Source organism: Typha latifolia, chromosome 14, assembly GCF_019914945.1.
Source record: "Typha latifolia isolate L0001 chromosome 14, TyphaL0001v2, whole genome shotgun sequence".
NCBI lineage: Eukaryota > Viridiplantae > Streptophyta > Magnoliopsida > Poales > Typhaceae > Typha > Typha latifolia.
This window is the reverse complement of record NC_133099.1, coordinates 8,054,113-8,068,931: the sequence shown is the minus strand read 5'-3', so window position 1 is coordinate 8,068,931 and position 14,819 is coordinate 8,054,113. Positions and strand designations below refer to the sequence as shown.

Genomic DNA, 14,819 nt, shown 5'->3' with positions numbered 1-14,819 from the left:
TCATGGGAGTTTGCAAGAGGTATTGGAAGAGGGGAAGAGCTTGTTCCTCTTCTTGATCAATGGAATCTGAAATTTTTTGGAGAGAGGAGAACAAAGCCCCCCTGTTGGTTAAAGTAAGCCTCCTCCTCCTCCTCTCTAATTAGATACATGAATATGATACGTAATATTGCTCTTACAATAATAAAAACATTGTGTTAGTTCTTTTGCAAGTGGTAAGTTTGTGATAAAGCAAATTATGTATTAGTGTATGCTTTCTAGTTTAACTTGTAAAAATCTGTAGCATAATCTATACGTCAAACATTGAAGAAGGATGCTCTGTTATTTGAAGTTGTTCGAACTTGCTTTGAATGTTCTAATCTTGTTTGAACAAATGGGAACAGGTTCTGCAAATTTTCAAAAAATTTCCACTAGATCAAATTCAAATTTGAGACCCTCTAATTTTCAAAAATCTTTGAACAAAATTCACCCAAGAGCTCCAAGAAAAATTGGTAGTTTGCTCTAATGTGTTCGAATTTATTCAAGCATACTTTGAACGTTGGTAGTTTGCTCTAATGTGTTCGGACGAAATTCTCCTGAGAGTTCTAGGAAATATACAAGGCTGCCCTAAAAGTGCATGCATTCCAACATGAACACCTTTTAGCTCAAGTTATTTCTAGATTAAGGTTAAAAAACAGCCTATCTTTTTGGAAGATATTTAAAGAAAGTCTTGTGTGAAAAGAGGCATGACTCCTGAGGCTATAATGAAGGCTTGAAGATTGTTGTGATTCCCATATTAATATAAATGTCATTCCCTTTTAAATCAAATAAGGATAGATCCACATGTGGTAGACAAAGCTTTATATAATCCTTAATTTTTCACAGTTTCTAAAGCTCAAAACTGACTTCCCTCTGTACTGAGCTAGTTAAAAAAGTTGCTTTCTGGTCTGTATGGAAGCAGGAATATTTCACTTTCAATCCAATTTCTTTCTTCCAATATACATCAAGAATTTTGTGGCTCAGAAAGTGAGGGTAAGGAAGAAATATTGAATTTTGGGTATCCATGGAGGAAGAATAGGAAAGGTCTCTGCTGATCAAGGTACAAGTATTCTCTCCCTCTATCCCAAAACCTAAATCGGAAGTTTTCATTTTTTAAATCGGATTAACTTACACTATTTTAAATCGGAAGTTTTCATTTTTTTTTGGTAGCAAACTAACGTTGAAGCTACAAGCGTTCAATTTTAGATATATTCATCATAGGAAAAGCAACATAATTAATGTTGTTGTGCAAATATCCAAATGGGTGAAGGAAGCGGAAGCAAAACCTTCACCCCCAAATATCACAAATGGAATAGTAATAGCAAAAGCAATGCAAGTTTGAAAAAATCTCTAATATAGTACTAATAGTGATGGAATAGCAATAAATAAGTTCTAATCACGTATTGGGCACCCTAATGCAAGTAATCACAAGAATGGAAGCAATAGAGACAATAGAGAGAGAGGGAGACAAGATTTACGTGGTTCGGCGATGGGCCTATATCCACGGACGGTGGCTCACCCTCATAAATGTTCTTCCAACTACTAGGCCCTAAAAAACTCACTTTAGTATTTATAGGGCTGGCTCAAAATGTGGCTTTTCCAAACGCGCCCAGTTAAAACACTGCGGAACCCGATTAGCGTTCAAACGCAAGAAGGCCCTGTTCGAACGCCTGCATCACAGTTTGCTCTCAAGTTGAGATTCGCGTTCGAACGCGTTTGGGCCGCTCGAACTCCTGCATCAAGTTTGCTCTCTAGTTGAGATTTGTGTTCGAATACGGCTGGGCTGTTCGAATGCCTGCATCACGCGGCCTCTGTTTGGAAATCGCGTTGGAACGCCCCTAGGGCCCGTTTGAATGCACTGGCACAGAAATGCTGAAACATATGAAAACTTGCTGAAACTGAATTTGAGCTAATTTTTAACAATTCTCCACCTTGGCTAAAAACTCATAACTTCAACAGATTACTCTCTACCACCACAAAGTGACTTAACTCTCCAAGAAATGCTCCGCCTGCAAATTTGCGTCCTAAGACGCCAAACCAAACTTGGTCAATAATGAGTGACATTGATCAAATCCAAACAATGTTGGAATTTAATTTTGGTCACTACTTTTGTCAACATATCTATAGGATTATCTAAAGTTCCAATCTTGCAAAGTGAAATATCATTTTCTTCCAAAATTTCTCTCACAAAATGGAAATAGACACCAATGTGCTTCGTCCTAGTGTGATGAGTTTGATTCTTAGCCAAACAAATTGCACTTTAGTTATCACAATGTACCTCCACCTGCTCTTAGTATACACCCAAGTCATTCGTCAAACCAACCAACCAAATAGCCTCCTTTATAGCCTCCGTCACTACCATATACTCAGCTTCTGTGATAAATAGAGCAACAGTCGATTGCAAAGTAGACCTCCAACACACTGGCCCTCTAGCAAGTGTGAAAACATATCCTGTAGTAGATATGTGCTTGTCCAAATCACTTGCATAGTCCGAATCTATATATCCAATAAGATGTAGACCAAGTCTATCATCTTTCACAAATTTCAGTCCAACTCCCGAAGTACATGAATATATCTCAAAATCCATTTCACAACCTGCCAATGTTCTTTTCTTAGAGCATGCTTGTATCTGCTAACAATGCTTATGGCTTGTGAAATATCTAGTCTCGTGCACATCATTGCATACATCAGGCTTCCAACTGCGCTTGCATATGATACCTTAGACATAAAATCTCTCTCGGCATCTATACTTGATGACATAGCTGCACTGAGCCTAAAATGAGGTGCCAACCGTGTACTCACTGATTTTTTTTACTATCAACACCAAACCGTTGTAATACCTTCTTCAAATACTGCTCCTATGTTAAGCATATTGCCCCCTTTTTCTATCTCTTTTAATTTTCATGGCAAGTATCTTCTTAGCTTCTTCTAAATCCTTCATTTTAAATTCTTTATGCATTTGGAGCTTCAATTTATCAATCTCCACCTTACTCTTAGATGCTATCAATATATCATCTACAAATAAGAGCAAATAGATAAAGGATCCATCTTGAAGCTTTCTAAAATAAACATAGTGATTATAGTGGCTTCTCTTGTACTTTTGCCTCCGTATAAACTGATCAAACCGTTTATATCATTGCCTCGGAGACTACTTTAGGCCATATATAAAGATTTCTTCAATTTGCAAACCAAATCCTCTTTTCCACCAATTTTAAAACCTTATGGCTGTGTCATATAGATGTCCTCCTCCAAATCACCATGCAAGAAGGCAGTCTTCACATTCATCTGAGTTAGCTCCAGATCAGGTTGAGCTACCAAAGCTAGTAAAATCCAAATGGAGGAGTGTTTCACCATCAGAGAAAACACTTCATTATAATCAATTCCCTCCTTTTGAGCATATCCTTTTGCCACCAATCTAGCTTTGAATCCAACTCCACCTTTTGATTGAGGATCTTCTTTCCTAGCATATATCCATTTGCATCTAATTGCTTTCTTCCCCTTAGGGAGCTCCACCAAATTCCAAGTTTTATTCTTATCAAGGGCCTTCATTTCATCATTCATTGCCACTTCCCCTTAGGGAGTGTTCCTCATGGCCTCTTTGAAGTAGTGGGAAAGTTTTCATCAATCACCGGAAGAGTATAGGCCAGCATATTAGAATAGCATGCCGGTCTTCTGATTTCTCTCCTTTTCCTTCTAACTGCTATGGAGTCTTACCCATCAGTTTCTGGCTCCACAATGTCATCTTCTTGCAAATTTGATTCTTCTTCTTCATTTGCCCCTTCTGAAGGTGTATCTTGTAGTGGATTTGAATTTGCCTCAAACTCCACCTGCTGTGAAACATCTTCAGCACTGTCACCAACCAAGCTATCTGACTCTTGACTTTGCTTCAGCATGGATGATTCATCAAATGTAATGTCCTTGCTGATAATCAATTTCCTCAATTCCGGCCTCCAAATCCCAAATCCCTTTACACTAGTGCTAAAGCCCAAGAAGATCCCCATCTTGGCTCTAGGATCCAACTTGCTCTCCCTGACATGGTAATATACAAGACAACCAAAAATATGTAAGAAATTATAATCTAAAACGGGTGTGCCAAACCATATCTCCAATGGGCTCTTCTCATTGTTTGTAGATGAAGGTAGCTGGTTGATGAGATGACATGCATAATTTACAACCTCAACCGAAAACTCCTTGCCCAATCTAGCATTAGACAACATACACCGAACCTTCTCCAATAAGGTACGATTCAGATGCTCTGCCATGCCGTTTTGCTGAGGTGTTTCTCTAACAGTGAAGTGTCGTTCAATCCTATCTGCTTTGCATATTTTCATAAAAGGATTTGAAGTGTATTCTCCACCGTTATCTGATCTGAGCTTCTTGATCTTATTGCCAGTCTAATTCTCAATCATCTTCTTCCAATTCTAAAATATTTTGAGCACTTGATTCTTATGGTGCATGGTGTACATGCAAGACCTTCTAAGGTAGTCATCTACAAAGGTCACAAACTAATTCTTTCCATCCAAAGAGGCCTTCCGAGTAGGTCCCCAAACATCTGTGTGAATATAGTCTAAGATCACCTTAGTCCGGTGTACTCTAGTAGCAAATTTAATTCTTGTTTGCTTGCCTAAAACACAGTGTTTTCAAAATTCCAGTTTGAGACTCTTCACACCCTTTAGCAAACCTTGACTTGACAAGCCTTGTAAAGCTTTCTATTCTAGATGCCCCAACCTCATGTGCCATAATCTGGAGGTGTCAACCTCACTAATGAGTTACTTGAGGCCGCCGCTACACTTCCCATATTTGTAGAGCCTTGTAAGAAGTATAGATTACTTCTTCTTATGCCCTTCTTTACCACTAATGCTTCCAAAGACATCTTCAATGCTCCACCTTTCAAAGTAAGAGTGAACCCTTTTGATTCCAAAACCCCAAGAGAGACGAGGTTCTTCTTCAATTCCGGTATGTACCGGACTTTAGTTAGCTCTTTCACTGACTCATCTTGGAGCTTTAGGCAAATTGTACTAATGCCTTCAGTTCTACAAGGGCTATCATTGCCCGTGAATACAAGTCCATCGGAGATTTTATCAAAAGTTGAAAACCAACTCCGGTTATAACACATATGGTATGTGCACCGAAGTCCAAAATCTACTCATCCGTGTTACAAGCAAGAGCCGAGCCTACTAAGGCATTCTCTAAATCCTTATCATCTGAATGTGCCACATTTGTCTTTTGAGGTTTCTTGTCCTTGTTCTTCAGTACGAGACAATCCTTCTTCCAATACCCTTTGTTGCAACAATAAGAGCATTGGTCTTTTGCAATCATTTTCCTATCAGAATATGCAGCCCTTGACTTTGAGAAAGATTTGTCTCTCTTCACAAATTTTCTATTCTCTGAAACATGTTGAAACTGAATTTGAGCCAATTTTTAACAAATGTGTCGTTCACTCTACCTATGAAACTCGACACATTTGAAATTACCAATCAATATTAACTCATAATCAAAATGAATACATCAGTGACTCTTTCAAGTAGCAACGAAAGATGGCATTAATTTTCATACTTGTTTTTTTCAGAGTGAGCTGCCAAGAAATTACAATGATGAAGCATCATCTGGAGCATTTCAAGAACCCCAGTTGCGGCGCAAACCTACTGACTGGAGAGCACCAGCAATCATTTTAGGTGAACTTTCATCTGCGTGATAATTAAGATTTTCTTTGGTGCAACAAACTCAATTGCTTTGTTTCTTTAACATAGCATTGCTTTGATTCTTGAAGGTTTTGAATGCTTAAGCAGCACAGCATACAATGGCGTCGGAACTAACTTAGTCTTATTTCTACGCACTGTCCTTAATGGCAGTAATGCTTCAAATGCAGCAAATGCTTCTACTTGGCAAGGAACGAGCTATTTTACACCAGTTATTGGAGCTATTATAGCAGACACATACTGGGGCAATTACAAGACCATTTGGGTCTCCCTCATAATGTTCCTAATTGTATGTCAAATTCAGTTCCTGCATCTCAGCTCATTCAGTCATTCTTAAAGTAGTTTTATACCAATTTCCTTATTTTCTGATATACTCTCAGGGTATGATACTGATAACTCTTACAGCTCTGACTCTGACTTCAAGTTCTTCCCTATCTGAGATGAACCCATCGCAGACATCAAGTGGAACAAAGAAAACTCTCTTCTTTTTTGGATTGTATCTTGTTTCATTCGGCAGCGGAGGAGTGAGGTCGGCGGTGCTTCCTTTTGGTGCAGAGCAGTTCAATGATGAGAACCCTACAGACAGAGAAAGGAAGAGATCTTACTTCAGTTATTTCTTTATCTGTTTCATCTTCGGAGGGATTGCTTCTGGCACTTTGATAGTCTGGATCCAAGAAAATATAGATTGGGCACTTGGATATGGTATATCAACTCTATGCATAATACTAGCATTGGGAGGCTTCCTACTTGGAACACCAACTTACCATTTGCGAACTCCGAATGGTAGTCCATTGAAGAGTATTTGCCAGGTTTTGGTTGCATCTTTCCGAAAGATAAGCGTGCAATTTCCAACAAATAGCAATCTCCTTTATGAGGGCAGTTCCAACTCTACACATAATATTGCTCAACCAAAACTAGCACATACTGATGAATTCAGGTAATTCTCATGCTAACGTAATCTATTATATATACTTCCTGAATGAAGGTTAAGTGCATAGCGTTAAGTTCCTCATTATACTCTCAGGTTCTTGGACAAAGCAGCTACTATTCATGATTTAGATAATTTAGAGGACAATGATCTTAAAAGTTCATGGAAAATTTGCACAGTAACACAAGTAGAAGAGTTGAAGATACTTCTACGGTTTGTTCCAATTTGGACAACTGGTATCATCTATACATCTGCGTGTTCTCAAATGAATACAACTTTCATCCAGCAAGGGAGTGCAATGGACACCAGAATCGGGTCGTTCGCCATTCCACCGGCATCCTTGATCTCTTTTGAAGCGATTAGTGTTATGGCTTCTGTTGTTCTCTATAACAAAGTACTAGTGCCGACAATTAGGTGCTGGTTTTCGAAAGATCTCTCGCAGTTGCAGAGGATGGGAATCGGATATTTTCTGGCAATCATCGCAATGGCGACTGCTGCATTTGTCGAATGGAGGAGATTAGAGAGTGCTAAGAAGGACGAACTTACAAGCATCGCATGGCAGCTTCCTCAATATGTAATTTTTGCAGTCACAGAGGTCTTCATCTTTATCACTCTGACGGAGTTCTTCTATGGCCAGGCTCCTGAATCAATGAAGAGCATTTGCACTGCTTTGGCATTGCTCACAGTCTCTCTAGGCCAATACTTGAGCTCCCTCATTGTAACACTTGTTTCAGTTACGACGGCAACAGAAGGGAAGCCTGGATGGATACCAGATGATTTGAACAAAGGCCACCTTGATTACTTCTTCTGGAGCTTGACTGGCCTGTGTATAGTGAATTTTGTTACATATCTTGCTTTTGCGAAGAACTACACACTAAAGAAAGTCATTTTGGAGAGCTGAAGTTTCAGATGAGGAATGGATCTCGCCACTTAATTGATGATATAATTATCTTCACATGGAAAGTTGCTTCACTGTTAAGCAGTAGATTCAATCAAAACGTAAGCGTGATTACAACTATGAACTTCTTATTTCTTTTGGTATGACAATCGAAACAATAAGCACTATGGCTTACCAGCTCTGATTTTATTCATGTAAGTCCATCTCTTTATTGTATTTTTTTATAGAAAAAGGATTTTATGGGCAATTTAACCCCAAAAACCAATGGGTTTTCCTTTTTCACGTTCCTACCCATTTCACTTCACCTATTCTAATAAAACAAGCGTAATACCTTTGGTGTTTTCTTTTTATCATTCAAGAGCAAATAATGAACTAGACAACTTGCCCAATCCTCCCATTAATTGAATAATTGGCACTAAGCCATTATACTATCTAACCATACCTGCAAGCCAAACAATATAAAGCAATTCTTCTAAACTATCACACTACTAAATTAGTGCTCTAAGCTAATGCACCATCAAAACCAAGCCTGCAACAAATGAGAGCAGCTATAAACACTACGCATGCCTCATTTGTTGATAACCCTTCCATATTTACAGATTAATTTATAAATGGTATACAAACACCACTCTCTAGATGTGTGCTTCACTATGGTCATAATTTTAAGTTATGCACTTTTTTCTATCTCAAGTTATGCTCGTTTTTCTATCTCAAGGGGGCGTGATAACTTCTATTTCAAACGAGGGGTTTTGATATAAATCCATAATTCACTTTTAAAGCTTATATACCAACAAAAAGACAGGGAATATTAGATCTATACTTTTATAGAATCTTCTAATATGATAAACATAAAATTTAGATAATTAAGTTTTCTATAGAATCAAGAATCACCTCAACAGGAGATTGTATAAGAAATCTATGATCAAAATATACCGCAATATTTTAGACAAGTTGTTGGAGACAATCCTACTATTACTGTATCTCTCTCAATCTTCAATACGGTGAACCAATATAGATACATAATAAATTCAAAAATTATAAATTGCTAAATCATCTTTCTATAAGTTTAAGAAACAGATCATCTTAATATCATATTTATATAAATTATGCTACAAATCAAGCTATCATATAATCAATTCGTCCTCCTCTTATCATTGACGAATAACTTGTTTAAACAATGACTTATTTGTGTCGATAAGAGGGAAGTCCACAAGATATCCAAAGGAGGTTTCATTTAAAATCTCTCGATGCTGATCACAGACATAATTTTTACTGCATCTCTAATACTTTTTGGGAAGCAACGGCTTGTAACTTTTACATCAAATTTTTGTTCATCAACTCTTCAATTTTGTATACGACTGCGAAGTATTACAAACAATAAATCAAGGAATATTGCTGCTGCTCTTATATTAAAAAAAATATTGACATTGATAAATCTTAATTACCTGAAATAAGGGTTCTTTTGCGCGGCACAATATCCGTGCATTCAAGAGAACAACTAGCTTGTGAAAAATAAGATACTTACAGTTAGAAGACGAAAAATCTACTATAATTGAAGCTCTATATTGCAATATAAACAAACACATATCCTACTAAGTTTATTAAAAAAAATTTATTACAGAAAATCTACTATATACAAGCTTAAAACATCTACTATATAAATTGAAGCCTGATACATTTAGTCAGAGTCTTTTCTTATTGCAGTAGTTATTTATTTTCATTAAAATAAATTTCTGTAGGTCGAGTTCGAATGCGGTTGGGGGCGGCGCGTTCGAATGCCTTTGCGAATGCCTGTATCAGGTTCGCAAAAACAGAGAACGCAAAATGCGCTTTCGAACGCAGTCGAGTGTGTTCAAACGCCGCATTTGAACGTTTGCATCAGGTTCGCATTGACAGAGAATGCCTTTTGTGCATTCGAATGCGATCGGGCGGGTTCAAACGCGATCAACGAGAGTCCACTAGAATTAGGGTTAATAATTGTTATTTTAGCTTATTGGTTAGCCTCTATGAAAATGTGGATGGCAGCCAAAATTATTATGCTATTGGAATATTGGTTTCTTGCCTTTCTATCTTCTCTCTAGTCTCTCTACCCTAATCTCCCTCCTCCCTCTTCACCAACCTACCACCTCTACCGTTGGCAAGGACTCTCATAACTTCTAATCTTCCTTGGGATTTCGACCACTTCTTCCGCTTTGTCTTTATCCCTTAAATAATATCAACTATCCATCCTCATCTCCATTATCATCCATAACCCTAACATCCACTCCACTCGTCACCACCACCATCATCCGCACTATATCGTGTTTTTTTCCCAGTTTCAGTTCAAATCTACGAAGGGCATAAATACGAAAAACGTAGATCAAGGAGTTAAGGATCGATCCCACTTAGTTTCATAATTTCCTGACTACGAAAAAATATTAGTTGCGCAGATTGCTTCCTACAATAAATCCAGATCTTGAAGGAATTATTCTGTAACCTATCAAAGCCCTACATCACAAAGATAAACCAATATGAAACAGTCCAGACTCCTACTCCTACAAGTTTATTAATAAACAATTTAGTATAGAAAATCTGCTATAAATCTACAAATTTCCAGAAAAGGGCTTTGCACACAGAAGATTGCTTAATCTCATAAAATAAACTTTGCTACATAATCAACCCTTCTATAATCTCAGACAAAAAATTTGGAAAAATATTTGATCAAAGGAACCCTAACCTGTTCTTTGAGAAGATCCATTTGCGCAGCCTTAACTGCTGGATTCTTCTCATTGTCTTGGCCCGCTCCCGATATGTTATTAGTAAGAAAAAGCCAAAATCCTAATGAATCCAGGGGTCGATGTCTTCGTCTCAAAGGCTAGAGAGTGCAAAATATGCTGTGTATATTTTCGAAGAACTCTATAAAGAGTAGGGAAAAGGGAGGTGGTTGAGATTCTAGTGGTTCATCTTTCAAATTTACACAAATGGTTAAGATAAGAATACCTATAGGTGTGCAATGCTCATCGCCGACGATAGTTATAGTTATGCGTTGAGCAGTCATGGCGAAGAGTACGATCTAATAAGTACTCAATGCTTCAATATGTATAATGGTCACGCGCTGGCATTGCAAATATAGGGTTCTATGTATGCAATGATTTGCAAAGGTACATAATGCTCTTTCTATGTAATGGTAGCACGCTGGCGTTGCTTATATATGGCTTTATGTATGCAATGATTCATAAAGCCATATAACACTCATGCATTAGCATTGCATATATAAGGTTCTATGTATATAATGATCTGCAAAGCTATATATAATGCTCTTTCTATGCAATGATAGCACACTGGCATTGCATATATAGGGCTCTATGTATACAATGGTGGGCAATGCTTATATAACATTAATTCTATGCAATGGTCGAGAGTTAGATATACAGTGCTACTGTAATATGCATGCAATGCTTATGTTTAACATATGCAATATTTCTAATAAATATTTTTGCAATAATGAATATTTCTGCAATAAAATATCTGGACAAGTTAAAATGGATACTTCACCAACAGATGTTTCTGGACTGATGAATATTTCTACAATAAAAAATTAGAAAAATCACACAAAAATTACAAAGACACATACAGCGATGAATATTTCTACCATAAATACAAAAATTATCTTCTGGCAACATCTTACAATGAATATTTCTACAATAATTTTACAAAATACAATATACAAACATGATCATTCAACAAAATAGATTTACAAATACTTCTGCAACAATTTTACAAAATACAATATACAAATATTACTATTCAACAAAATAGTTTTACAAAATAATTTTACAACAATTCGAATAATAGAAGAAAATACAACCAAAAAGTTCTACAACTTCAAATATATTTACATAACATAACCAACATGAATAATAGAAAACAACAGATTATACAACATTTCAATATTTTAAGAACATCACATTGGAAATCACGATGTGTTGCAGTGTATGTTGTAGGTGGTTCTTTCTCATGTAATGCAATATGTACAAAAACGAACTCATTGTAACATTAAACTTTGGAAATGAGCAAAAGCAAACACCAGAATATCCATTCACTTGTGCATGGCACTTTGACCAGGTTTTAAACACGCCGGTCACATAATATTTCATCTTAAAAAAGATAAATAACAATTGATTACAAAATGTAATATATGTAAATTATAATAGATAAATCCAACAACAATACATGATACCTTCATCCTGTCCTTCCTACAACTGAGCTGTGATATTATTTCTGAGTTGATTACCATCAAATGTATATTCATTTGATTCTTGTCTTGAAGGCAGTCCTTCATCATCGTTTTCTAAAGTTGACTTGTTAAAGCCCTAGCCAAATATCTATCATGTTCACGTGCATTTCTAATAATAAAATTATGTACCATATCACATGCCATGTGATAGACTTTGATACCACTTGATAGGCTCTGGTACTAAATTAATAGGATATAGAACCAAAAGATCGACTATGGAATAATTCCTTAAGATCTGAATTTATTGCTGGAAGCAGTCCGCACAGCTGTGGGAAATTATTTTTCAGATATTCTCCGGTAGTCAAAAAAATTACGAAACTAATTGGGTTGGATCTGTAACTTCCTAATCTACAGCTTTTGTATTTATGTCTTTTGCAGATTCGAACTGTAGCAGGGACGAAAATACGGAATAACGTGGGTGATGGTGGTGGTGATGGGTGGAGTGGATGTTAGGGTTATGGATGGGCATGGAGATAAGGGTGGATTGTGGAAGTGATTAAGGGAAGTAGACGAAGGGAACGAAGTGGTCGAGATCCCAAAGAAGAGGGGTGACTCGATAGACGAGAGAGATTAGAAGCGAGGAAAAACCTTGCCAATGGTAGAGGTGGAAGGATGGTGAAGAGGGAGGAGGGAGGAGTCTAGAGAGAAGATAGGAGACAAGAAATTAAGAATCCAATAGCATAATGAAGTTGGTTGCCATCCACATATTTATAGAGGCTAGCCAACAAGATCTAAAACAATATGAAACCCTAATTCTAGAGGATTCCCGTCGATCGCGTTCAAACGCGCCCGATCGCGTTCAAACGCGCCCGATCACGTTCGAATGCACTCAAAAAGCCCCTTCTCTGGATTTGCGAACGCGACACAGGCATTCACAAGGCGTTCGAATGCGACCTACAAGAATTTTATTTTAATAAAAATAAACACCTAATGCAATAAGAAAATATCCTAACTAAGTATATCACTATGACGATTTTTCCTTGAGTTTCCCATGCAAATGGTTGTAGTTTTTTAACATCTTAAAGCATTGCTTGCATACACCAAATATCCTCTCGACAACATTATGTAGTTGGGTGTGGCGATAATTAAATAAATCTCTTAGGCCTGTATGAAAACTTTGTCAATGTTGAAACTCAAATGAAAATTTTGCATAGCCAGTATCAACAAGGTAATATTTTCCTTTAAAGATATTACTTATTAATCAGTCATCGAAAAAAGACATCAAATATAAATAATTTTGGCTTTATTATAAAGTATGCATACAGACAAGCATAGTGAAATTCCATATTGATATTGCATCACATAAAATTGCCATATCAAAAGCACTGCCTTCCCAACATGGTAATAGAAATAAGAATTCTGTGTTGAAATTTACTACACCCATCATACTTTGGGAAGTTTCACTTTTACGCTTACGTGTTATAGATTGCCGATCTCTACTACCAATCCCTTCTATATAGGTGCCATCTATAGTACCAATAACATTATGTATATAACTATTAATTAGCTAAACAATATATCATCTTTATGAAAACATGATAAAATAAGTAATAAGACAAAAAATAATAATTTTTATTACCATAAAGTATGGATAGAATAAAGAACTTGATGCAATCCTTAGATGAACAGCAACATCAGAGGGTGGTAGTTGAATAAAATTATGACTCATAGCACAAATACTATCAAGAACTTCATTAAAATATCGGCTAATAGTGGCTTATGCGTGTTGAAATTTCTCTGCAAGAGTTTTATTTGATGCACCGTGTGCTACACAATATAAAAAAAAATACCTAGTTGCTCATTGGTTGAGATTTGTGTGTTTCGAATCAAATCTCTTTCTTCCAAGGCTTAACGTAATAATATAAAAGTTTCCAGAGTCATTCAAAACTCATCAATATAACGATTTGGATGACCACGTAAGATATCAGTTAACAGATGTTGGCTAGTAAAAAGCCTAGTTCTGCAAGGCCTAGGTTTAGGCCTATGATGGGAGGAACTAATATCCTCTACAAGTTGTTCTACAAATTTATCAAGTTGATCTGGTATTGATGAGGCTATATTCACAGTACTAATTGATGGTTCAGTATCTGATGGGCTAGTGTTTGTATTATAATACATATCCACTTCTTCTTGATTGGATTCCATATGAGAAATTTCTTATATTTGACAATTAATAAGTAAAATTAATAATGCATATCACAAGTAGTTATAGTACTAAAGACAATCATACATATCCTACCTTCTTTGCTAGATTTCAATAATACAATTCCCCACACGCAAACTAATCTACGTACACAAATTCCTGCAAACAAAAGAGCATAGTTAGATTACTTGCATATGTCAAAATATTACTAGTCAAATAAATCAAAAAATATATATTTCCACAATATATTAACAAGCGAAAAAAAAATATCAATTAAGGTGCTAATTCAAATATTGAAAGACATACATAACTCTCTACTAATGAACAAATAATTAGTACTACAACATGACAATCTAACAATACATGGACATACAAATAAGTTGTTACTCCTATGAGAGACTAATAAATGAGCACCTAATAAGTTTATTACAGAGACAATGCAAATAGAGAAATGTCGTATGCCAATCTAATCCATAAACTAAATGTTAAAATTGTTGTGCAAATCAGATTTTGGTGGAGCAAATGAAGTAGATGGCGATGGCAAGCCCATTTTCATGTGTACCCATCACATTCGAGCCTCAGTAGATTGTAAACTCTTAAATTTTATTCTATTCTCATCTTGTAGCAAAACCTCTGAAAGAAATATGATCTTATCAATACCCATACTAGAAAGTTGTTGTGCTACAGACATAATTTTTTGTATGTCCTGAATACGACATGTATGTTGTTCAAATTTCATCTTTTCCAACTTATAATTCATCTTTTTATTATTTGTTCTATTTCTTTTTGAAAGGCCTTATGCCAATGTTTGGCATGTATCATCATGAGGGGTTGACTTCTTCTTCTTACTTCACCTACCT

At 36.3% G+C, this 14,819-nt stretch overlaps 1 protein-coding gene across 1 annotated transcript; it reads left to right on the top strand.

Moving 5' to 3' along the window:
• Positions 1–5,443: 5,443 nt before the first annotated feature.
• LOC140801176 (protein NRT1/ PTR FAMILY 8.3-like) lies at positions 5,444–7,779 on the top strand. The gene is made up of 5 exons (XM_073156178.1): positions 5,444–5,447; positions 5,544–5,690; positions 5,786–6,003; positions 6,095–6,651; positions 6,739–7,779. Exons 1-5 carry the CDS (start codon positions 5,444–5,446, stop codon positions 7,541–7,543), a joined length of 1,731 nt encoding a protein of 576 aa, XP_073012279.1. The 3' UTR covers positions 7,544–7,779.
• The last annotated feature ends 7,040 nt before the right edge of the window (positions 7,780–14,819 follow it).

What these genes read in the sequence shown, in the direction of transcription:
- LOC140801176 (XM_073156178.1), top strand. An exon ending in AGCACCAGCAATCATTTTAG is followed by an intron (nt 5,691 to 5,785) that starts GTGAACTTTCAT and finishes TGATTCTTGAAG; the next exon opens with GTTTTGAATGCTTAAGCAGC. An exon ending in GCACATACTGATGAATTCAG is followed by an intron (nt 6,652 to 6,738) that starts GTAATTCTCATG and finishes TTATACTCTCAG; the next exon opens with GTTCTTGGACAAAGCAGCTA.